Here is a 26,755-nt window from a genome sequence, read left to right as displayed (position 1 = left end):
TTTCATCATGTTCCATTTCATTTTTTCCCCTCATTCCCTTCCTTCCTATGCCTCCCCTTCCTCCACCCACCTGTTCCTTCCCTCCCACACTTCTTGTCGCTCGTACGTGCCTGCCATTCGTGTTACTTTTAAACTGATATTCTTTTTCTCTCTAATACATTTCATTATCTTCCCTTCTCCTTTCGTCTCCTTTCCTTTCGTCTTCTTCCCTCCGTCCTCTCTCATTCTCACCTTGATTTCCTTCGTCCATATATATATATATATATATATATATATATATATATATATATATATATATATATATATATATATATATATATATATATATATACTCGATATCAAAAGCATTAATGATACCACAGCAATGGGCTATCGTGTTGGAACTTGACAGAAGGATGAAACTCATTAAAATCACTCCAGAACGCCACAAAGTTGTTCACTGGACCATACAGAAAAACATCATTAAAACACATCTCAACCAGATTAAATTTGGGAGAGATCCGTGTCAACAATTCTGTTTCAAAGAATTCCATGAATAAGTTAGCCATGATTGGCGAGAGTATTTTGTCTACGCTATACTTCTCATACACTCATATTCACTCATATACACTCATACACACTCTCTAATTCTACCTCAAGTTCAGCTTCTGATTCAGTCATACACCTCACTTCCCCCCCCCACCTCCCTCGCATTCTGTTACTCACTTTTCTTTGTTTTTCTTGTGTTAAAAATGGTAGTTTGTTTATTTTTTTTACGTCTGTCTTCTGGTATCTAAATCTGTATCCTTATCAGTCTGTCTATTTGTCTATCTGTGTGTCTACTTGTACATGTGTGAGTGTGAATGTGTGACCCAGTGAATCTATTTAGCACTAATGTGCGTTCTGACATGTGACATTAATTCATGGGGGTTGTTCGTCATCCTAAAGTTGTGGGGGTTGAGCCTTAGCGCCTTCAACCTTCAATGAAAAAGTTATTCGAGCTCCGTGGGGCTCTGACGTATTTACATTCGAAGCCTCGTACTTCACTCCCCGCTTCATGTGTCTGCGTCATCCACTCTATGTCCTCATGTATGCTGTAATTACGCAAAGAGACCGTGGCTATGTATATTTTATCTGTGTATCTTTCGTTAATTTACCCGCATGACGACAGAGGGAAAAAAATTCTCGCTATATAACATGCGTAAATATTTAAATTTAAATTACCAACACTTTTCCCTTCGTATGCAAACTCGCTTTCTCTTTTTCCTACATCACTTATACGAAAAGTTAAAATAGGTTCTATCAGGAGAGAGAATCTATTTAAGAAGCCACTTTCGATTTTCTGCGCACCCAGCCATCATCCTCGCTCTGTTGTATCGCAATATGAACGATCATCATGTTCTCTCACGCTTTAGAGAAGGTAATGGATGTGTTCATGGAGAATATGAATAGTGAGAGAGGAATAACTAACATAAAACAGTCCCACCCCCCCCCCTCACATATCAAGTCGATACGGAGAAAACGTGAATATTTGTGTACCTTTACTTTTTTCCAAAGAAGGTTGAATTTGGTACGTTGGTTACCCTAAAGTACAAAGCACGACCTATTGCTTGAGCAGACAGGCAGGTTGCTAGGACAACACCATCAATGATAGCTTTCATCTTCCTGACGCCTCAGGCGGCAACCCGTTCTCGCAAATTTAATAAGTCAATATTGACTTATTAAATATGTGCATAGGTGACATACTTAACATAATAGATACCCTTAAAAAGATTCATAGAAAACACCGACCTTACCTAACCTTGTTAGTATCTTAAGATAAGCATCTTATTGCTTCGTAATTACAATTATTACCTAACCTATAATAGGTATAGGTTAAGTAATAATTGTAATTACGAAGCAATAAGATGCTTATCTTAAGATACTAACAAGGTTAGGTAAGGTCGGTGTTTTCTATGAATCTTTTTAAGGGTATCTATTATGTTAAGTATGTCACCTATGCACATATTTAATAAGTCAATATTGACTTATTAAATTTGCGAGAACGGGTTGCCACTCGTGTGTGTTTGGTATATTTGGGTATATCCACTCGTGGGTGTGTGGTATGTTTGGGTATATCCACTCGTGGGTGTGTGGTATGTTTGGGTATATCCACTCGTGGGTGTGTGGTATATTTGGGTCCAACGAGTATGTTTAACTCTTCCAAAAAAATCTATAACATTTTCCCAATAATACGCTTCTGCAGTCTGCACATAATATTGATAATGCTGCTCAACAAAAAACTAAAAATCGAAAAAAACAAGCAAGTCGCCTAACAAAAAAACAACTCTACCACCAATTAACAATTAAGTGCACTCAGGTTCTCATTCGAATTAATTAATTCAGCCGTGAATTATGATGAATTTGTAAACATTAAACAAATACAAATCGCGAGGCGGCAATTAATTTAATCCAGCAACAAACGAAAGATATCTTTATAACATTACTGACCCCGGTAATCTTTATAACATTACTGACCCCCGGTAATCTTTATAACATTACTGACCCCCGGTAATCTTTATAACATTACTGACCCCCGGTAATCTTTATAACATTACTGACCCCCGGTAATCTTTATAACATTACTGACCCCCGGTAATCTTTATAACATTACTGACCCCGGTAATCTTTATAACATTACTGACCCCCGGTAATCTTTATAACATTACTGACCCCGGTAATCTTTATAACATTACTGACCCCGGTAATCTTTATAACATTACTGACCCCGGTAATCTTTATAACATTACTGACCCCGGTAATCTTTATAACATTACTGACCCCGGTAATCTTTATAACATTACTGACCCCGGTAATCTTTATAACATTACTGACCCCGGTAAATCGTCCCCTATATGCTTGAACATTAACCTCCGCCAAATCCATGGACAAATATAATGGGAAAATTCATTTCTCACGTGAAATGCGAGACGTGCTCGCGCACAAGGCTTCAATGATGCACGAGGCTGCTGCCTATGTCACAAAGCTATTGATTGGTGACAAAAATTATGACTTGTCAAGATCTAAACTATGAAATGGAACCGGGGCTCGCTCTCTGAACTCTCTTTTAGGTCTCTAAGTCATTAGTCCTGCTAGCTAGTATGAGGCACGCGAAGCCTCATTGAAGTGCTTAATTGCTTAACCTATTTTGGTGTTCATGAAGATATTTTCATAGCCTATTCACACCTCTATATAAGAACCCACCCTGGGAGATTGGGGACACTAGTGCCACACACGCCTATAGTTGTTTATATAAACCTATCTCACCCTTTATATAATTTTAAGATAGCCACATAAATGTGGATGTACTTAAAAATTGTAATTAAAGAAATATTATACAATTTTTGTCCAAACTCTCGATAGTTTCACTCCTACTATCGTAAATAATGTAAAAACATCATAGAACATTTATCTAGGATACTATGAGGACTGTGAAATATGCGAGTGCATCTTTATATTCTAATTAATTAATCATAAAAGCTCCGCTTCAAAATTTATAAAATTTGATAAAATTCCTTCCCGAAAACAAAAATGTTAGTCCCACTAAATGGAAATCTCGCTTAACAAACCATAACACCTTTCCTATGAACGCTTTTAATTAATGACTGTTAGATATTCGACAGCAAATTTGTACTGATGAAAATGACTGTCTGAAATGTTCGCGAGTATAAGTGATGATCTCTAGCTTGGTCAGTCATGCTTGAGAGACGATTGGCCTCGTCTCTCATGCTTGGGAGACGATTGGTCAGCCGTGCCTGGAAGACGATTGGTCAGCTGTGCCTGGAAGACGATTGGTCAGCTGTGCCTGGAAGACGATGGGTCAGCCGTGCCTGGAAGACGATTGGTCAGCCGTGCCTGGAAGACGATTGGTCAGCTGTGCCTGGAAGACGATTGGTCAGCTGTGCCTGGAAGACGATGGGTCAGCTAGTAATAAAGACGTCATTCGGGTGTCGAGTAAGGCAGACATGTACAGATGTTGTTACCTCTCGTGCCGCCGAGAGTACTGGGGTGACGACCCTCAGAGCGCACCTGGTTCATCATCGAGGAATGTGAGCCTGGCCGTCACTCACACGGACAGCAATGGTTCGAAACCCTCGTGTTGTCTGTCAAGCTCAATAGCAAGGGGGACCCAAATTGGATATATATATGTGTGTGTGTGAGAGAGAGAGAGAGAGAGAGAGAGAGAGAGAGAGAGAGAGAGAGAGAGAGAGAGAGAGAGAGAGAGAGAGAGAGAGAGAGAGAGAGAGAGAAACAGACAGACAGAGAGACAGATTTTCTCATTGTTATATATTTTACATTGACTCGTTATCTCCTTGAAGCCAATTTGTTAATGCCCGGAGTTTAATCAATAATTCCGGCCCTTTCGATGGGAATATATTCGGGCAGTAAATTTACCAAAGCTAGTAAACAACGATTGTACTTGACGTGACGAGCGAGCAATTCAATTTAACTTCTGAATTTAACGACGCCGTTTAACGACGGCGGGATTGAGTTTAGCGACGTTCAGTGGTTGTACTGTATGTTACCTGTTGGTTCAACTGTACTGTAGTGAACGGGGGATGTATTAAATCCGCTTCAATTTCTTATTAAATAGTTTTTACTCTATATAGTTATATAAATAATATATTGATTTCTGTTTCTGTCTGTTTAACCTGTCCTCTAAAAAATAACGTCGCTTTTTGGCCGTTTGCCCGTATGGCCGAAAGTGGACGTAATTTGAAAATGAAAAAAAATGAAAATAAATTTGGGATTTTTTTTTAACAACAGTAAGCTAAGGGTCCTCTGGTAGGTTAGGTGGGCAGGAAATTATCATAAAGTTTCAAAACTTTATGAAAAACGTTAATTGAAAGTTTCCTCTTCTAACCTTTCCGAGTAGGCCGGACGACTCAAACAGAAAACAGAACAGTACGTCACATTTGCGAGTCGATTTCATTTCAAATTACGTCCACTTTTGGCCATAGCGCGCATACCAGCGAAAAGCGACGTTATTTTTAAGAGGACGGGTTGCTATATGTGCTTGTCTTCACCCAACTTTCTCTCCCCCCCCCCCCCCCCCTCTTATCTCTTTCTCACTGTTTCTGTCTCTTTGTCTCTCTCTGGCACACACTTCTCTCCTCCCCCTCTAATCGTCACGGTGCCAAGCAAAATCCAGATAATTAATGTGATTTTAATTTTTTTTTTTTTCAGCAGTTATTAAATCTCGTTTAGGAAAATCTTTCTTACTCTCAGCCACAGAAAAAACAAATGTTTCGCTTTGGAATAACAATACTGGCAGGTAATTAATTACATTGAGATAAACTAATATTTTTCAATTAAGTGATTATGTTGAAAAAAAGGCTAAAATAATGGGAATATCTGTTTTTTTCCTCTGTGGCTCCCCATTTAACCTGTATTCGTTATTTTATCATGTTTCGTTATCATTACCATTTACGTATAAATAAGTTTAAAAAACCAATAATGTACTAATTTTTCTTGGACGTACGAAAAGGTTAACACACACACACATATGTATGGGGGTATGGAGTATGTGGCCCCAATCCTGGAGTATGCGGCCCCCAGCATGGAACCTGTACCTTGTCAAGCACAAGATGAGGCTGAAAAAGGTTCAGAAGTATGCCACTAGGCTTGTCACAGAACCAAGAGGCATGAGTTACGAGGAAAGGCTGCGTGAAATGCACCTCACGACACTGTAAGACAGAAGAGTAAGGGGAGACATGATCACGACCTACAAAATTCTCAGAGGGATTGACAGGGTAGATAAAAATAAACTGTTTAACACGGGTGGGACGCGAACAAGGGGACACAGGTGGAAACTGAGTACCCAAATAAGCCACAGGGACGTTAGAAAGAACTTTTTCAGTGTTAGAGTAGTTAATGGATGGAATGCATTAACAGTGATGTGGTGGAGGCAGACTCCATACACAGTTTCAAATGTAGATATGATAGAGCCCACCAGTAGGCTCAGGAATCTGTACGCCAGTTGATTGTCAGTTGAGCGACGGGACCAAATAGCCAAAACTTAACCCCCGAAGCACAACTAGGCAAACACACTCACACACTCACTTTTAAAATGGAAATAAAAATCACAAAAACGTAGGGACTTGCTCACCGGATTAAACTATGAGCGTTCGGATAGCGAGGCTTGGCACCGGAGCATGCCCCTGCAAGAACATCTAGTTGAATACACAAGCATACATATTTATACAGTACAATTTTGTACATATGGTACAGTTTTTGAGCATTTTGTACGCCGCTCCGGCGATTCTTCAAATAATCTATTTTATATATTTGTCGACACTGCTTGTCCTCACATATAATCGTCGTTCAATTTGCTGGTGTTATCGTTACATGTAAAATATATAATATGTTATCCAACTCTTCCACTTAAACAAAAAAAATGGGTAGTTAGGGTGAAGAAACAAATACCTATTTTCAAGACACGATCGACAAAGTTTGTCGATCGTGTCTGGGTTGTGAGGCGTCCCTGTGTCACCCAAACGGCAGCCCTGTTTACACCCAACCTCATTCTCTACATCATATAAACTATAAACTGCACGGTACACTTAAAAGATAATAAATATAAATACACCAAAAGCCTCACTTGGAAGTATAAATATCACCCATCAAGATATCTGCAACAAATTTATGACATGATAACGAAAATTGAGCTGAGGCGGAGAAACGATAACACCAGCAAATTGAACGACGATTTATGTGAGGATATGGAGTACGATATATCGTGAAAATTATACGTCGAATCACCAGGGAACCAACGTTAATATTATCTATGCGACCAGCGATAAATAATACAAATAATAAATGACTAACGACAATTATACGATGCAATGTGTCGTCAAGCGTACGATAATGTACTAATTTAAATTATCGTAGCACTCAAAATAATTTCCCGCTCAATCCCAGAGACGAAACGCCCTTGACTTACGCCTTGACTTACGTTAACATTCTCAAGACCTGTCTTAACATTTTCACCCTTGGCTATAAATATTGAGCCCCTAGATCTTTTTGATCCAGCATGATAAGGATTCACTCTTTCACCGAAGATCTAAAGTGTCATGTCGGCAGCCTCTTCACCCTAAAATTTCACATTAGATTTTTGTATTGTTGCCGCCGGAGGCAGCTAGTTTATTGTACACCCCATACTCATCTTGTGAGCGGTAGCGCAAAAAAAGGATTACAGAGGGAGCAAAAGATTTTTAATCAGTTCTTATATCTTTTTCAATTTTGTTTCCATCAGGCTGATGAAGAATGGCACTTCCTGCCCTCCCTGTAGCTGTACTGAGTGATCCGTCGGTGTATATATAGTTTGTGTGTGTTCTATGGTGCTTAATTTAGTAGCAAGCTGAGCATGAAGGTTGTTTGATTGGTTTCTGGGTGGGTTTAGCAGGCATAAGGATGTCAAAACGCACTATTTGCCAAGATGGAAGGAAGTGATGTACTCTTTCATCTTTACATACATCGTGCAGTCCCCCATCATATTAATATGAGTGGCGGTACTTTGAAATCATTTAGAATCACTAGTTCCATTAGGCACGTGTTCTAAGAGCTCAACTGCTTCAATGTTACATTAGGAACCTCTTCACATTAAGAGAGTAAAAGCTGATTAATACTTGTCTACCTTATCCTCACCTCATAATTACCTTCCGTTATTTCTATCCTTTATCCTCACCTCCCTGCCTTCCACCTCACAGTATTCACACCTCTTCCCTCACAGTACTCACGCCTCTCCACCTCACAGTACTCATGCCTCTCCCCCTCACCGTACTCACCTACCTCATCGTCTAGGAAAATTGTCTTGCATTATTGATGCTTTCCTCATCGTGTTTGGTCATTTATTTATCATATTCATTTCTGGGGTGTGAGGGGGGGGGGGATTAGCTTAAAATAACTGCATTTTTGAGTGCTATTGGTGGGATTTTGTGTAGGATTTATTTGTGTGAGAGGAGGCGAACGTACGTGTGTGTACTCACCTAGTTGTACTCACGTGTGTACTCACCTATTTGTGTTTGCGGGGGTTGAGCTTTGGCTCTTTGGTCCAAGTGTGTGTGTGTGTGTGAGTGCATGCGTGCGTGCGCGTGGATGTACGTACTTGCGTAAGAGTTCTGGGGCTCCAGAGTCCCTAGCGGTGCATAATGCATATCTGATTACACCTCCAGAGACCGTCGTTAACCTGCCACTGGATGGAAAAAAAGGTAGTAATGGACCCCTTGCTTGCCTTATATACGGTCCTATCCACTGACCTTTTTACCTTACCGTCTTGAACTCTTGCCTTCCTTTGCCTAAGTCTAACCCTTCCTCTCACCTGCCCCTTCTCTTCCTTTATTTTCACTTGCCATTTTCTTCTCTTGCTGTTTTGGATTCAGCTACTCGGAACAGAAAGTTTCAAGTAGCGCGGGTTATGGTGAGCCCGTAGTGGACTTACCCGGCGCAGGAGCGGGGCTGTATCAAGTAGCACGGTCTATGGTGAGCCCCAGTGGACTCATTTCCCTCAGTTTCCCCCCTGCCCCATAAACCTCTCCCGACTCTTCCCTCTTACATCTCCCCCTCATTGTCGGCAGAAAACGGAGTGCTCCAGAACTCATCACAATCGGATAACCCCGTTTTTAGGTGTTGTCAAGGGCAACTTCGGATTATCGGGGTTTCGCCGAGCCCCTGGGGTGGAGAGGAGTTGTGAGGGCGAGGGGAAGGAAGAGGGGGCAGGAAGGTAGGGGGAGAGAAGAGGGTAAGGGGGAAGTAGGTAGGATTGAGAGACAGCATGAGGGTATGGTGATATGTTAATAGCGTTATATGACAAAGAGTGCTGGGAAGTCGGGACACCACGAGCGTAGCTCTCATCCTGTAACTACACTTAGGTGATTACACTTTGGTAATTACACACACACACACACACACATTTAGTTGATTGACAGTTGAGAAGCGCGACCAAAGAGCCAAAGCTCAACCCCCGCAAGCACAAATAGGTGAGTACACACACACACACACATTTAGTTGATTGACAGTTGAGAGGCGGGACCAAAGAGCCAAAGCTCAACCCCCGCAAGCACAATTAGGTGAGTATACACACACACACACACACACACACACACACCTATTTCCTCACTTCTGTGTTAGCATCTCTCATGTGCTCCGGACCAGTGATCTAAATATTTACTTCTATAATTATCAGGTCGGGCCCTAGGGAGGCGCCCTGACTCATACCTCCACATACTCATGTGTATAAGTTATGTGGTTTGTCAAGTTATGCGACTTGTCTACTCCATATTCCACTAAGTTAAGCGAGTCGTATGTTGCCACAAGTTACCCGAGATGTATATACAGTGTTCCCGATAATTTGCCAGAGTTGTATATCCCACATAAGTAATGAGAGAGTTGGACGGTGTCTTGTATTTTGTATTGAGTATTTGGGAGATGTCATACTTCTATACTTGTGTGACGAGATTTTCTGCCTCTGGTAACATGCCTCTCAACACCATCAACATGCCTTGCAGCACCACCAACATGCCTCGTAGCCTGGTGGATAGCGCGCAGGACTCGTAATTCTGTGACGAGGGGTTCGATTCCCGCACCAGGCAGAAACAAATGGGCAAAGTTTCTTTCACCCTGAATGCCCCTGTTACCTAGCAGTAAATAGGTACCTGGGAGTTAGTCAGCTGTCACGGGCTGCTTCCTGGGGGTGGAGGCCTGGTCGAGGACCGGGCCGCGGGGACACTAAAGCCCCGAAATCATCTCAAGATAACCTCAAGATGCCTTGCAACACCACTCTCCAGCTATTCCACTTCCACCTATTTTCAGCCTTTATCAAAATTCCTTCGGTTTCCTATTCTGTACCTCAGTTCACCATTCCTCTATCTTTGGTATCTTTTGGTCTCTTTCTATCTATACACTCCTATCATTCTTACTCTTGTTTTTCTCTGTGTGTCTATTCACCTAGTTGTGTTTGCGGGGGTTGAGCTCTGCTCTTTCGGCCCGCCTCTCAACTGTCAATCAACTGTTTACTAACTACTTTTTTTTCCCCCACACCACACACACACACACCAGGAAGCAGCCCGTGACAGGTGACTAACTCCCAGGTACCTATTTACTGCTAGGTAACAGGGGCATTCAGGGTGAAAGAAACTTTGCCCATTTGTTTCTGCCTGGTGCGGGAATCGAACCCCTCGCCATAGAATTACGAGTCATGCGCGCTATCCACCAGGCTACCAGGGCCCCCCCCTCTGGTAGTGTGTGTGTGTGTGTGTGTGTGTGTGTGTGTGTGTGTGTGTGTGTGTGTGTGTGTGTGTGTGTTTACTAGTTGTGTTTTTCGGGGGTTGAGCTTTGCTCTTTCGGCCCGCCTCTCAACTGTCAATCAACTGTTTACTACTTTTTTTTTTTTTTTTTTTTTTTTCCACACCACACACACACACACCCCAGGAAGCAGCCCGTGACAGCTGACTAACTCCCAGGTACCTATTTACTGCTAGGTAACAGGGGCACTTAGGGTGAAAGAAACTTTGCCCATTTGTTTCTGCCTGGTGCGGGAATCGAACCCGCGCCACAGAATTACGAGTCCTGCGCGCTATCCACCAGGCTACGAGGCCCCTAAATGTGTGTGTGTGTGTGTGTGTGTGTGTGTGTGTACTCACCTATATGTACTCACCTATATGTGCTTGCAGGATCGAGCATTGACTCTTGGATCCCGCCTTTCTAGCTATCGGTTGTTTACAGCAATGACTCCTGTCCCATTTCCCTATCATACCTAGTTTTAAAAGTATGAATAGTATTTGCTTCCACAACCTGTTCCCCAAGTGCATTCCATTTTTCTACTACTCTCACGCTAAAAGAAAACTTCCTAACATCTCTGTGACTCATCTGAGTTTCCAGTTTCCACCCATGTCCCCTCGTTCTGTTATTATTACGTGTGAACATTTCATCTATTTCCACTTTGTCAATTCCCCTGAGTATTTTATATGTCCCTATCATATATCCTCTCTCCCTTCTTTTCTCAAGTGTCGTAAGGTTCAGTTCCTTCAGCCGCTCTTCATATCCCATCCCTCGTAGCTCTGGGACAAGCCTCGTCGCAAACCTCTGAACCTTCTCCAGTTTCTTTATGTGTTTCTTCAGGTGGGGGCTCCATGATGGCGCGGCATACTCTAAGACGGGTCTCACGTAGGCAGTGTAAAGCGCCCTAAAAGCTTCCTCATTTAGGTTTCTGAATGAAGTTCTAATTTTCGCCAGTGTAGAGTACGCTGCTGTCGTTATCCTATTTATATGTGCCTCAGGAGTTAGATTAGGTGTCACATCCACTCCCAGGTCTCTTTCTCGAATCGTTACAGGTAGGCTGTTCCCCTTCATTGTGTACTGTCCCTTTGGTCTCCTGTCACCTGATCCCATTTCCATAACTTTACATTTACTGGTGTTAAACTCCAGTAGCCATTTCCCTGACCATCTCTGCAGCCTGTTTAAGTCCTCTTGGAGGATCCTACAATCCTCGTCTGTCACAACTCTTCTCATTAATTTTGCGTCATCTGCAAACATTGACATGTATGATTCCACTCCTGTAAACATATCATTTACGTAAATTAGAAAGAGGATTGGTCCCAGCACCGATCCTTGAGGTACTCCACTTGTTACTGTTCGCCAGTCCGACTTTTCGCCCCTTACCATTACCCTCTGGCTCCTTCCTGTTAGGTAGTTCTTCACCCATACTAGGGCCTTTCCGCTTACTCCTGCCTGCCTCTCAAGTTTGTATAGCAGTCTCATGTGCGGTACCGTATCAAAGGCCTTTTGGCAGTCAAGAAATATGCAGTCTGCCCAGCCTTCTCTGTCCTGCCTTATCCTTGTTACTTTATCATAGAATTCTAAAAGGTTTGTTAGGCATGATTTCCCTGTCCAGAACCCATGTTGGTGCTTGTTTACAAACCCAATGCTCTCCAGGTGCTCAACAAGTCTTAGCCTAATTATTCTTTCAAGTATTTTGCAGGGGATGCTTGTCAGTGATACGGGTCTGTAGTTAAGTGCCTCCTCCCTATCACCCTTTTTGAAAATCGGTACGACATTTGCCTCCTTCCAGCAACTGGGCAATTCTCCCGACATAAGTGACTCATTAAAGATCATTGCCAGAGGCACGCTGAGAGCCTGCGCTGCCTCTTTGAGTATCCACGGTGATACTTTGTCTGGTCCAACAGCTTTATTTGCATCCAGTGTTGTCAACTGTTTCATTACATCCTCTGCTGTCACCTCTATATCCGATAGTCTTTCATCTTGGGTAATCTCTTCTAACAATGGGAGCTGCTCAGGCTCGGTTGTGAACACTCCATGGAATTTTGCATTCAGTACCTCGCAGATTTCCTTGTCGCTTTCTGTATATGCCCCTTCTGTTTTCCTCAGTCTTGTCACTTGGTCATTTACCGACATCTTCCTTCTTATATGGCTATGTAGTAATTTTGGTTGCTTTTTCGCTTTGACTGCAATATCGTTCTCATAATTCCTTTCCGACACTCGTCTTATGTTAATGTAATCATTCCTAGCTCTGTTACATCTAATCCTGTTGTCCTCTGTCCTTTGTCTTCTGTACTTCCTCCACTCCCTCCTGCTTCTCACCTTTGCTTCCTGACACTGTCTATTAAACCATGGGTTATTATATTCCCTCCTGCTTTTTTCCTTTATTGTTGGAATAAATCTATCTTCAGCCTCCTTGCATTTCAATATGACTTGGTTCATCATACCTTGCACTGTTTTTCCTCTAAGTTCTTCCTCCCACTGCACTTCTCCCAGGTAGTCCCTTATTCTTCTGTAGTCCCCTTTTCTGTAATCAAGTCTCCTTTCCCGGACCTCTTGTCCTTTGGTCACAATTTTAAGCTCCATCATGTAGTCAAAGACTAGGACACAATGGTCACTAGCTCCTAGTGGTATTTCATGTTCCAACTGCTCGATGTCTTCTACATTCTGAGTGATAATGAGATCTAATAGGCTGGGCGTATCCCCTCCTCTTTCCCTAGTATCTTCTTTCACATGCTGTGTTAGGAAATTCCTGTCAATAACGTCTACCAGCTTCGCTCCCCAGGTCTCCTCCCCGCCATGGGGATTCCTCGTTTCCCAATTTATCTCTCCGTGATTTAGGTCCCCCATGACCAGCAGCTTCGCTCTCATTCTATGCGCTAAAGTTGCTGCCCTCTGCAGTTCATCCATACATGTCTTGTTGCTGTCCTCGTACTCCTGCCTGGGCCTTCTACTGTTTGGTGGGGGATTGTAGAGTATCAAGATTACAATCTTCTTCCCATCCACTGTCAGAGTTCCATGTATGAAGCTTGTGCTTTCATTGGTACCCGGATTTTCCAGCTCATCAAACTTCCATTTCCGCTTTATTAGTAGTGCCACTCCTCCTCCCTGTCTCTGTGTCCTTTCTTTTCTTATCACCTGGTACCCCTCTGGAAAGATTGCATCCGAGATCATGCCATTTATTTTAGTTTCCACTATTGCCACTATGTCTGGGTCTGCCTCACTAACTCTTTCTTTTATCTCTTCTGCTTTATTGGCTACCCCATCAGCATTGGTGTACCAAACCTTGAGACTCTTCTTGGAAACTCGGGTGTCAGAGTTCCCCCTTTCACCAGGGGTCTGGGGGGAACTGGGGGGTGTCTGGGGGGCAAGTGGGGGCTGTGGGGGTGAGTGGGGGGGGTGCTAGGGGGGTGCCTGGGAGTGCCTGGTAGGCGAATGGGGTCTGGGCATCTAGGGGGGTAGGAAGGGCATAATGGGTCTGAAAGTTAGGGGTCTGAATAGCATAGGTGTGTGTGTGTGTGTGTGTGTGTGTGTGTGTGTGTGTGTGTGTGTGTGTGTGTGTGTGTGTGTGTGTGTGTGTGTGTGTGTGTGTGTGTGTGTGTGTGACCACAACACGTACGGCTGGCGAGAGCTAACTAATTACAACTGTCCCACAGCATAACTTAAGTCTAAAACTTTGCAACAAACTTGAATGAACAAAATTCACCTTCTACGACTCTCTCTCTCTCTCTCTCTCTCTCTCTCTCTCTCTCTCTCTCTCTCTCTCTCTCTCTCTCTCTCTCTCTCTCTCTCTCTCTCTCTCTCTCTCTCCTCTCTCTCTCCTCTCTCCTCTCTCTCTCTCTCTCTCTCTCTCTCTCTCTCTCTCTCTCTCTCTCTCTCTCTCTCTCTCTCTCTCTCTCTCTCTCTCTCTCTCTCTCTCTCTCTCTCTCCCCCCCCCCCCTCCCTCTACTTAGTTCGTTAGGTAGGCTCAAACACGAACTCAGTAAGGCTCTCAAAGGCTAAATTGGAAATCGGAATGACCCAATCCCTACGCTAAACGACAGCTCTTGAACCTAATTAAATTGGAACATTCGGTTTATTTTCAGGTAATTTTAGATTGAACGAAAACGAATCAGATAGCAGGAAGAGAGAGAGAGAGAGAGAGAGAGAGAGAGAGAGAGAGAGAGAGAGAGAGAGAGAGAGAGAGAGAGAGAGAGAGAGAGAGAGAGAGAGAGAGAGAGGATTGACCTATTATTTATAACTCTTTTCAAGCCACGGTGTATAGAGTCAAATTCAAATGCGTAAACGTTAGCACATTTATATTTGGGTAAGTTTACATAAATTTACTGTAAATTATTTACCTAAAAGAACGGCATAACAACACGTAATATCTGTAATTGTAACCTGTAAACTCTTTAGTTGTTAAAACTACATTCATCAGTGATTTAATACTTATTACAGAGAAACTATAACTATGCTACTAACAACTTATTCAAATCACTCCAGTAATGACTGAGGAAGGGAATTATCAGTAGAAAGCGCCCAACCATTACGACTATATAGCACTTAGAAGGGGTCAGGATGAAGATTTGGGATGGGACGTGGGGGAGGGAAGGAATGGTGTCCAACCACTTGGACGGTCGCGGGGATTGAACACCGACCTGCATGAAGCGAGACCGTTACTCTACCGTCCAGCTAAGGTGGTTGGGCTGCCAGTAATGACTGAACTAAATATAAGTCCATCAGTCTAAGCCAAACTTCACATTTTTGCCATAAGGTGAGGCAATTTAGTTCAGTTTTACATATAGTTTACAATTTCAAAAGTGGTATATATGGAAAAAAAATAAACTGTAGTTTACACTATGTCCTGAGGTTGTTGGTTTGGTGTTGGGTATGTTGGCTGTAAACCTCTGAGGGTTGTTAAGGCTACCTTACTGACCATCCAGCAAGTATACTTTTGTTCTAAGTATAGATCAGGACTAAAGTATACTCTCAGTATACATATATATATATACATATATATATATATATATATATATATATATATATATATATATATATATATATATATATATATATATATATATATATATATATATATATATATATATATATATATAGACGGAGGTGTAGTGTATGTCGTGTTTTCGACATATATAAAATATTGCCGCAATTTACATTCTTTAATACGGTCGTATTAACTTAATGCAAACACGAAAACTTTAAAAAAGATACTACTACTACTACTACTACTACTACTAATAATAATAATAATAATAATAATAATAATAATAATAATAATAATAATGGCTGTATAAACAAATACATATATTCATATGTTCTTGTTTTATTTATTAGTGTTTCAGAAAGAATGAGGTGGGGGGGGGGTAGGAGGAGGGGGGAGGGGGGGATATTCTGAGCTATCATAACTCACACTATTTTTTCCACATTTCTAAACCTTGTCCTTCATCTGAACCTCTCCATCTTCCTTACTCAAAAGCAAAAAGTGAGGGGAAGGAGCAGGAGTAAGTTTGGCTTTTCAGAGTTTGCTATTTTTTTTTTTTTTTACATTTTCTCAGATCCGGCAACATTTATAATTTTCTTGCACAACTTTTCAAATATAAGACACCATGAAATTCAGTCCAAATAAAAAGGGGAAAAAACTCAAAGAGATAATGCCAAGCACTGAAAAAAAATATCTGGAATCAAAATTGTGTAAGAAAAAAAATGTACGTTTAAGTTATTATTCTTGTCGTTGACTTTTGTCGAGTTATGATTGGACAAGTTGCCCCGCCATGATGCAAATGATGTCGTCATTCAGTAAGGTTGAGACCACACGAGGCAACTTTTATATAGTGCACAGGTCTATGCCTCGCTCCGCCTCCACGCTAATAAAGAGAGTTGGAGGTTATGGAGGAGGATGAGAGCCCCCAAGAGGATGGGGGCCCCTCCAAGAGGATGAGAGCCCAAAGAAGAGAGTGGAAAGAGGATGGTGAGGAGGAGAACAGGCCAGACATAAGAGACGAGGAAATGAGAGAGAGACGAAGAAAATTAGAGATATATGTGTGTGTGTGTAACTTTTCTTCTTTCTTGACGTTTCTTTCCTCCTGTTTCTTCAGCGTTTCTCTGTGTCTCTTTCCACCCCTCTCATTCATTTCTCTTCCATGTCTAGTCTGCACTCATTAACAATCTTGCACAGTGCCTGCAGCCTGCATCAATAATGATTATATATATATATATATATATATATATATATTATATATATATATATATATATATATATATATATATATATATATATATATATATATTATATATATATATATATATATATTATATATATATATATATATATATATATATATATATTATATATATATATATATATATATATATATATATTATATATATATATATATATATATATATATATATATATATATATATATATATATATATATATATATATATATATATATACACAAAACTAGTGAATACTTAGTGGTTGATCAGTAAGCTCTTGTCACGGTGTTAATAACCCTCCTGCAGAAGTCCTTAAACCCAACGCCAAATATTTTAGAAAATATTACTAACTTTGTAAAGACAAAAATTTTGGGGCGTAGGGAGTGAGGGGATGAAGGCGGGCGAGGTGCGTAGAAGTGCGTAGAACCAGCGAAGAATACCACGATAATAATCCCATTATAAACTCCCAATAAATATGTATATTTATGTTTTCTAATACACTAAGCCTTTCAGCGAGCACAGATTTGAGATTTACTCTGTCTCTGTCTCTGTCTCTCTCTCTCTCTCTCTCTCTCTTTCTCCCATTCTCCATCCATCTCACCCTTCTTGTCTGCTCTCACTATCCCACCTTTCATTACCTCTCTACTTCCTCCCTCACCTCTCTCCCTACCTCCTGCCTCCCTCCCCCTCACCACTCTCCCTACCTCACCTTACTATCTCGCTCGACATGTCAGAACGGCAAAAAAAAATCCTGAGAAATACATTACTGCTTAAATTCTGAGAACTGGGAGCGTTGTAAATGTAAAGAGGAATGAGAAGAGGGAGATGAGAGATGTGATAGGTGAAAGTGAGGGGGTTACGAGAGAAGAAGAGAGGAAGAGAGAGAGAGAGAGAGAAAAAAAGAGAAAGAGAGGGGAGAGACATAGACAAACAGAAACTGTCAGATATATAGAGAAAAAGCCAGAGAGACAGAGACCGAGAGAGAAAAACAGACACAAACACACACAGACCATAAACTTATATAATATGTTCAACCTACATTTTTATTGAGATAAAATGAGCAAACTTTACAGCATATTTAACAACATTATTAACTGTTATTTCTTGTTTGTGAAGAGCTTTGACAAGCCTCGAGGTATATGTTCTCTGCTTGTGTGCGTGGTGTGTGTGTGTGTGTGTGTGTGTGTGTGTGTGTGTGTGTGTGTGTGTGTGTGTGTGTGTGTGTGTGTGTGTGTGCCCAGTAGGCTCATTGGAGCCAAGTAGGCTCAGGAATCTGTACACCAGATGATTGACGGTTGAGAGGCGGGACCAAAGAGCCAAAGCTCAACCCCCGCAAGCACAATTAGGTGAGTACACACACACTCACACTCACACACACACATACACACACACACACACACACACCTTAGTTATTGATCAAAGAGCCAGAGCTTAACCCCCGCAAGCACAACTTGGTGAGTACACATACAACCACCACCACCCCAGTACACACCACCACCACCACCCCCACTACCACCACCACTACCACCACCACTACCACTACCACCACCACCATACACAAATCTAGCGAGAATAAGATTAAAGCAGCCCCCTCACTCTGAAGATCAGTAAGGAGATGCTCATTAACCGACTCTTAAATGCTGTAACAGTCTCAAACTTCCCTTAACCGACCTTAAAGAGCTATTCAGTCAGACGCAAGAGCCCTTAAGCCGGGTATTAAACAAGCATATACCGACCTCGAAGTGCATTTTATCCGGACACGACCGCTCTTGCTCGATTTTATGCCTCGTTTACCGGATTCTGAAGAGTTCAAGATTATTTCGGATCTTTTTACAACCGTTGTCATTTATTAATAAATATTAAAAAAAAAATTCTGGTGATCTTAACTGTCACTGAATAATAATTATAAATAATAATGATTTATTAATTTGATGTTGAAAATATGTAACACAACTACCACTTTATCCAGCTAAAGCAGACCTAAGTGTAGCATTAAGGTCACCTGTGACACAGACTTAGTAAGTTAGAGAATAAGTTAGCTTCCAGAACATTTCAGGAGATATAAGTGTGGCCTTACAGCTCAGTGCTAACACTCGTATGCATGAAGAGACACAGTGGGAACATACTTCCAGGCCCAGTGTGGTAAACCAAGCAGAACTGGAGGACTCTGAGACCGAGACACAAACGAAGGAGTTCAGACACGATAAAGCTCAATAAACCAGACCAAGATCTCACCATGGCTACTGAGATGAGGAGCTGTAGGCTAGTGTGGGCAATCCTTGATGATATAGAAGTCGCTGGAAGCTAAGAGACTACAAGAAATCCTCAATACAATCAATGTTGTGCTATTATACGCAAACAGGAGAGACGTAAACGTCAAGCTAGCGCCCTCTCACGTGTATGTATATATATATATATATATATATATATTGTTTTTTTCCCCATGCCTGATTCACCAAGATAGCAAACAAGGAAATATCAACAAAGATTTCACTTCCTTCACTCTGCGTAACGAGTAAACACGCTTGAGAAAAAAAAATGCGTAAACACGCTTGAGATTAATTAGATAAGACAAACATCAAGCGGTAACATTTGGGCAGGGCAGGACTAGCTGAAAATCTCATTGTGTCGGCGACGAGTCGTTTTATTGGTAAATCAACTAAGAGTTTACACAATTCGTAATTCTTACATATTTTTTTGTTCTCTTCGATCAAAATCCATTATAATTTATACATTTATTTAATTCGCTAATCGCAAAATTCAAGTTTTTTTTTCTAATTCGAAACTTCTTCAAGAGAATGTTGTAAAGGTTCATTGTAGGACACTTTTCTTAAGTTTTAAACTTTTTTCTCTTAAGTGTTTTTTTTTCATGAAGTTTGTTTTCCAAGTATTGTTTAAACGTAATCGTTCTTCACTGCACTTTCTCCAGTTTATCTTCAACTATTTTCTTCTTACTGGACTAGAAATGTGCAACTCAACTAATGCGGGGCCGTCAGCACTCCGGAAGAGGGAGAGACTGTGGGAAAGATTGTGGGAGGGATATCTTGTGGGGGGATAGATGGGAAGTGAGAGATTGTGGACGATTGTCGATGATAGTGATAGAGAAATCGTGGAGGAAGATTGTTGGGGAGAGAGAGAGAGAGAGAGAGAGAGAGAGAGAGAGAGAGAGAGAGAGAGAGAGAGAGAGAGAGAGAGAGAGAGAGAGAGAGAGAGGGAGAGGGAGAGGGAGAGAGAGAGAGAGAGAGAGAGAGAGAGAGAGAGAGAGAGAGAGAGAGAGAGAGAGAGAGAGAGAGAGAGAGAGAGAGAGAGAGAGAGAGAGGGAGAGAGGGAGAGAGAGAGAGAGAGAGAGAGAGAGAGAGAGAGAGAGAGAGAGAGAGAGAGAGAGAGAGAGAGAGAGGGAGAGGGAGAGAGAGAGAGAGAGAGAGAGAGAGAGAGAGAGAGAGAGAGAGAGAGAGAGAGAGAGAGAGAGAGAGAGAGAGAGAGAGAGAGAGAGAGAGAGAGAGAGAGGGAGAGAGAGAGAGAGAGAGAGAGAGAGAGAGAGAGAGAGAGAGAGAGAGAGAGAGAGAGAGAGAGAGAGAGAGAGAGAGAGAGAGAGAGACATATGACCTGCATAAAATTTAGTCCTGTGGCATTCAAATATTCTATGTGAATGAGGAATATGTTCTTCAAGTTTGTACTCTACCTATTTTCTCAAACTTTCATAACATTATTTATGGCTATCAGGTCTCTCTTGCATCTTAAATTGATCATTGCATAGTTTTTGAATGAATCGAATTGATTTATCTGATATCTCAAATTATCGGATTAAGTCTCATGTGGCCTATCATTTTCTCTTTTCTTGCTTTTATTGTGAAAACCAGTTAAATTTTTAGACCGAGTGTTGACAACCACTCTCCCTACAACAAGGTCAAAGGTCAACGAAGGGGAAGTGGGGGATTAAATTGCACCCATGCTGTTGTTATTGTCAAGGAAATACGTAATGTTTGCACAGTGCGAAGGGGAGACAGGTAATATATATATATATCCCGGAGCCACATTACCCTACATAACGCGATCATCCATAAGACCTCCGGTGTCCGGCCTGGGTAATGACCTCCCCGAGGAATGGGCACAAACGCTACCACACTCTCGTTGCGTGTCTGTGATATACCAGCCTCCTGCATCATCTTAAGGGTGTAGAGGGCGTTATCCAACACCATCAGCATCCACCTGCACACTACCATCATCGTCCTGCTCTCATCTCTCCTCTTGGTTTCCTCTCTTGGTTTCCTCTCTTGTCCCCTCTTCTACCCTTGCTCCGTCTATCAGGACAGCACCTGTGGCTCCTCCCCTCCTTCACAGCTCTCGTGAAACGCGCTCCTTATTCCTCTGAAGTAGTTAATATATATGTGTATATGTAAAATACTTCAGAATTACAATATTTATATACATATATTCCTGTTGCTGTTGTGTTTTGTGAGGACAGCTAAAGCGCCACCTCTGTCTGTCCATCAGTTTGATAATCCCATCTTCGTATAATTATCTATCCTTGCAGGTCTCATCTGAGAGATAGATGCAGTTATCCTATAATTTTAAGAGTTAGAACAATATAACCTCATTGATATCCTGCCTTCCCTATATCATCTTTATCCATGTTTTAGTGCACCTTGGTTCGAGCATGTAAATCTTCGTTGTTTTTTGTAATGTCCTTTCTTGCCAAGAGTGCAAATATTCTCGTATTATAGAAAAGAGTGCCACGAGAGTGCCGGCAGTGTAAGCGTAGTAAAGAGAGCGCTAACGGTGTCAACACAGGGACAAAAGAGTGCCAGAGGGTGTGAAGTCTGCCTCCCCTTCACACATTACTTGTTTAAGAGCATTTTGCCCCGTTTTCTGTCGTCTGGAGCAACGTTATGGTAGATGAGAGAAGAGAGAGAGAGAGTTGTTGTTGTTACAGATTGTGCTTCTCGGAACAAGTTCCAAGTAGCACGGGCTATGGTGAGCCCGTAATGGACTTACCTGGCACAGGAGCGGTGCTCAGAGAGAGGTCGGAAGTGTACAAGTGAGCTCACCTGCTTCAATTCATCTCTCTGTTCTCGCCTAGATGAACTCATCTGTCTGTGTTCATACCTAATTGTTCTCATTAAGATGATTTCACCCCAGGTGGAGTTACTGGGTCGTGGTTCAGTTTCTGGCTGTCGTCTTATCAGTTACCAGTTGTTCGATGCAATGACTCACAATGATCTTTACCTTTTCTACATATTTTCTTTGTGATCTATGTATGAGGTTAGTCTTGGCTCCCTCCCATGCCAGCTCATCTCACTTGTTTCTGACTCTTGCAAGAAGGAACTATTTTACTTAAGAAAGTACTAACGTCGCATCTGAGTATTCAACTCCCTTTCATGGTCTCTCATGTTGTTGTCACTCAGACTAAACTATCAAATTTTGCTTATATCACCATTATGTTGATGATCTTGTATGTCTCAATCATGCCTCCTTTGTCCTTTGATCTTTTCAGAGTTCTAATTTTCAGTTCACTTAAAACTTCCTTAGCTCAGCCCTCTCAGTTTTTGTGACCAGCTTCCTGTAACCAACTTCTAAACCTTCTCAACCTTCTCGTTTGTGTTTTTTGGGCTTTTCTGAGGTTACGTGTTCTAGCAATGGTCTCACGAATGTTCCTTGTCATTATCCCTGTTTCTCACTCTTTCGTGCGGAGCGAAAGCATCAGTCCGTAGGGGAAAAAAAAGGTGAGTTAGAGAATAAAATCTTTAAAATAGCTCTCGTGCATTAATTGTACTATTAGTAGTACTAGGGATAAACCACCAGCAGTCCTCCACAGCACCACATCACCACAGCAGCACACCTCCACAGCAGCACACCTCCACAGCACCACATCACCACAGCAGCACACCTCCACAGCACCACATCACCACAGCAGCACACCTCCACAGCACCACAGCAGCACACCTCCACAGCACCACATCACCACAGCAGCACACCTCCACAGCAGCACACCTCCACAGCACCACATCACCACAGCAGCACACCTCCACAGCACCACATCACCACAGCAGCACACCTCCACAGCAGCACACCTCCACAGCACCACATCACCACAGCAGCACACCTCCACAGCAGCACACCTCCACAGCACCACACCTCCACAGCACCACATCACCACAGCAGCACACCTCCACAGCACCACACCTCCACAGCAGCACACCTCCACAGCACCACATCACCACAGCAGCACACCTCCACAGCACCACATCACCACAGCAGCACACCTCCACAGCACCACATCACCACAGCAGCACACCTCCACAGCAGCACACCTCCACAGCACCACATCACCACAGCAGCACACCTCCACAGCAGCACACCTCCACAGCACCACATCACCACAGCAGCACACCTCCACAGCAGCACACCTCCACAGCACCACATCACCACAGCAGCACACCTCCACAGCACCACACCTCCACAGCACCACATCACCACAGCAGCACACCTCCACAGCACCACACCTCCACAGCAGCACACCTCCACAGCAGCACACCTCCACAGCAGCACACCTCCACAGCACCACATCACCACAGCAGCACACCTCCACAGCACCACACCTCCACAGCACCACATCACCACAGCAGCACACCACCACACCAGCAGTCCTCCACAGCAGCACACCTCCACAGCAGCACACCTCCACAGCAGCACACCTCCACAGCAGCACACCTCTACAGCAGCACACCTCGGCAGCAGCACACCTCCACAGCAGCACACCTCCACAGCAGCACACCTCTACAGCAGCACACCTCCACAGCAGCACACCACCACAGCAGCACACCTCCACAGCAGCACACCTCCACAGCAGCACACCTCCACAGCAGCACACCTCCACAGCAGCACACCTCCACAGCAGCACACCTCCACAGCACCACATCACCACAGCAGCACACCTCCACAGCAGCACACCTCCACAGCACCACATCACCACAGCAGCACACCTCCACAGCACCACACCTCCACAGCACCACATCACCACAGCAGCACACCACCACACCAGCAGTCCTCCACAGCAGCACACCACCACTTCGTAAGAGCAAGCGTACGCTGCTCCTGGAGAATTGTCGTGTACATTACATACAAATTCATTTACTCCCTTCCCACAAATCGCTTCCACTCAGCTTTGTCCCTTACCGCGAAGTTGTCACCACTCACTCCCCACTTGCCCTCGCACTCACACACGCACTCACCATGTCGCCGCAATCTTCCCGGCCTTCCTCTTCTCCTTCCCTCGAATGCACTCGAGCACACACACACACACTCTCTTCACCAATCTTCCATCTGGTCAAGAAGGCCGAACTATATGGGTATTCTCTCTCCTCAATCTTGCGGTTTATTGGCTTTTAACAAACGTCTCACGTTGGTAGTGTATAGTAATCTGAGACTCCTTATGGCTGTACCTGATGGCTGCTCTAATGTTCTCTTATTTAGCATATAATGCTGATGCTATTTTTACTGTCAAGGGGGAATAGCTCGGGGTTATATTCTGGCGTCTTCTGCAGTCTTCTTCTGCCGCTCTGATTTCCCCCTCGTCTGCTTAGCATCGTCTGCAGACATAGACATGAAGTCACTTTCTCGGTTATGTTGTTGAGATAGACTGGTACTGATCCTTGTAGTCCTTTCTCGCTACGTCCCTCCTTTCCTACTTTTCTCACTTTAGCTGTGATTCTCTGGTATATGTTCATTAGGTCATTTTCGCACAAATTTAAGCGCCTTTTCCAGGTATACCAACTTGCTGTTCGAGTTTGAGCACCAGTGTCTTTTTCAGGCTCATCTTCAGAGCCTTTCTGACAGTCTAGAGATATGCAGCTAGCTCATCCTTGTCTCTCTTCCTTGATCCTGTCATAATTAGGTTTGCCAGGCAGGATTTTACTTCACCGAGGCCACATTGGTGTCTAGTTAACACTCTTGCCATGTTGTATTAGTTTCCAACACCACTATGTATCTGTGTCTTGTAGGGTATACACCACTATGTATCTGTGTCTTGTAGGGTATACACCTTGTAGGGTATACACGCTGTTCAGCACCTCCTGCCTTGTAACTTTGTATTAGGTTGTTTTTTTTTTTTTTTTTTTTTTGAGATATATACAAGAGTTGTTACATTCTTGTACAGCCACTAGTACGCGTAGCGTTTCGGGCAGTTCCCTGGAATACGATCCCCTGCCGCGAAGAATCGTTTTTTCATCCAAGTACACATTTTACTGTTGCGTTAAACAGAGGCTACAGTTAAGGAATTGCGCCCAGTAAATCCTCCCCGGCCAGGATACGAACCCATGACATAGCGCTCGCGGAACGCCAGGCGAGTGTCTTACCACTACACCACGGAGACTGTTGTTGTTATAGATTCAGCTACTCGGAACAAGTTCCAAGTAGCACGGGCTATGGTGAGCCCGTAGTGGACTTACCTGGCACAGGAGCGGGGCTGTGTTGTGCTGTAATAGGTAATGTGGTGGCTATTTATATTGAGCATCCCGTTGGTACTCAGAGACCGGGCCGAGGGGTTATTAATTCCCGGAACCGATAATAGGTAAATTGGCCACGAGGGACCCCTTATATGGCCTATATACTGGTTATTTATATATTTTAGCTTTTAAGTTGGATAGTTTCTCCAGACGGCGTTGTTCCCCTTCCTTACGTGAATGTTGACCGAACTCTGTGTGTGCGCCCAATCACTTGGGCTGGACGGTAGAGCGACGGACTTGTTTCATGCAGGTCGGCGTTCAATCCCCGACCGTCCAAGTGGTTGGGCACCATTCCTTCCCCCCCCCCCTCCTATCCCAAATCCTTATCCTAACCCCCTTCCAAGTGCTATATAGTCGTAATGGCTTGGCGCTTTCCCTTGTTAATTCCACCTCCCACTGTGTGTGTGTGTATTCATGTATTTGTGTTTGCGGGGGTTGAGCTCTGCTTTTCGGCCCTCCTCTCAACTGTCAATCAACCAACTGTTACTAACTACTAATTTTTTTCACACACACACACACACACCCAGAAAGCAGCCCGTGACAGCTGTCTAACTCCCAGGTACCTATTTACTACTAGGTGACAGGGGCATCAAGGTGAAAGAAATTCTGCCCATTTGTCTGCCGGCGCCGGGAATCGAACCCGGGCCACGGGATTACGAGTCCCGCGCGCTGTCCACTCAGTTACCAGACCCCTGTATGTGTGTTTTGGAAGGGGAGGGTGTGGAAAAGAATGAAGGGTGTACTTACCTAGTCCTGCTTTCAAGAATGAGCATTATCTTTTATATCCCAGTTCTGTTGTCGCTCTCCTAATGCAAGGACTGAAACCTTCCTAGTTTTTTGTCACATCTGCTCTTAAAACTGTGAATAGAGTTAGCGCCATCAAATACCTTTTGAGTCGAAACCTAAAAGCTTACCATATAAACGTATGTGAGTGTGCTCACTTAGCTGTGATTGTTGATATGAGCTTCAGCTCTTGGGACCTGCAATTCAACTTTAAATCGTCCAATGTGGACGTTCTTCAAGCCATCAGGTTGTCACATCTGTATTTTCAAACTTTCTCTCCTGCATGAACAAGAACCCGGTGTAGGTATTAGCAGATAAAGTCAAATTTGAAATAAACAGTGAATATTGTAATTACGCTCTCCGCCACCTTACAGAAAAAGGGAAGGGAGCTATCAGGAGAAATCGTCATGCCATAACGATTATATAGCACTTGGAAGGGATCAGGATAAGGATTTGGGATGGGACGGAGGGAAAGGAATGGTGCCCAACCACTTGTGGACGGTCGGGGATTGAAGACTGCAGCTAGCTGACTTTCAAAGACTGCAGTTATCGGTCTGTCAAAGGCTGCAGTTATCGAACTGTCAAAGGCTGCAGTTATCGGACTTTCAAAGGCTGCAGTTATCGAACTGTCAAAGGCTGCAGTTATCGGACTGTCAAAGACTGCAGTTATCGAACTTTCAAAGGCTGCAGTTATCGGACTTTCAAAGACTGCAGTTATCGGAGTCAAAGACTGCAGTTATCGGACTGTCAAAGACTGCAGTTATCGGACTGTCAAAGACTGCAGTTATTGGACTGTCAAAGACTGCGGTTATCGGACTGTCAAAGACTGCGGTTATCGGACTGTCAAAGACTGCATTTATCGGACTAACAAAGATTGCAGTTATCCGACTAACAAAGACTGCGGTTATCGGACTACTGAATGCACCACTTTCCTCTTTCAATGTCTAGGATGA

The 26,755-nt window shown here is 43.0% G+C and overlaps 2 protein-coding genes across 2 annotated transcripts in view; both read left to right on the top strand.

The window, feature by feature from the left end:
* Nucleotides 1-26,755, top strand: part of LOC123745284 (uncharacterized) — a 172,502-nt gene that overhangs the window by 108,306 nt on the left and 37,441 nt on the right. The gene's annotated exons all lie outside the window — the stretch shown is intronic.
* LOC138350151 (uncharacterized) lies at nt 3,834-26,755 on the top strand. Its single transcript, XM_069300472.1, has 3 exons — nt 3,834-4,067; nt 22,318-23,625; nt 26,366-26,755. The coding sequence occupies exons 1-3, from the start codon at nt 3,834-3,836 to the stop codon at nt 26,753-26,755; spliced, it is 1,932 nt and encodes a 643-aa protein (XP_069156573.1).

This window comes from Procambarus clarkii, chromosome 44, assembly GCF_040958095.1.
Source record: "Procambarus clarkii isolate CNS0578487 chromosome 44, FALCON_Pclarkii_2.0, whole genome shotgun sequence".
In the NCBI taxonomy this organism is placed as follows: domain Eukaryota; kingdom Metazoa; phylum Arthropoda; class Malacostraca; order Decapoda; family Cambaridae; genus Procambarus; species Procambarus clarkii.
The sequence above is the reverse complement of the archived record's forward strand: the minus strand, read 5'-3'. Positions and strand labels throughout refer to the sequence as shown.

Coding starts and splice junctions, on each gene's coding strand:
- LOC138350151 (XM_069300472.1), top strand. CDS start 3,834: ATGGGTCAGCCGTGCCTGGAAGACGATTGGTCAGCCGTGCCTGGAAGA. Junction 4,068..22,317: donor CTGGTTCATCATCGAGGAAT/GTGAGCCTGGCC, acceptor ATAAACCACCAG/CAGTCCTCCACAGCACCACA. Junction 23,626..26,365: donor TGCTCCTGGAGAATTGTCGT/GTACATTACATA, acceptor GGTCTGTCAAAG/GCTGCAGTTATCGAACTGTC.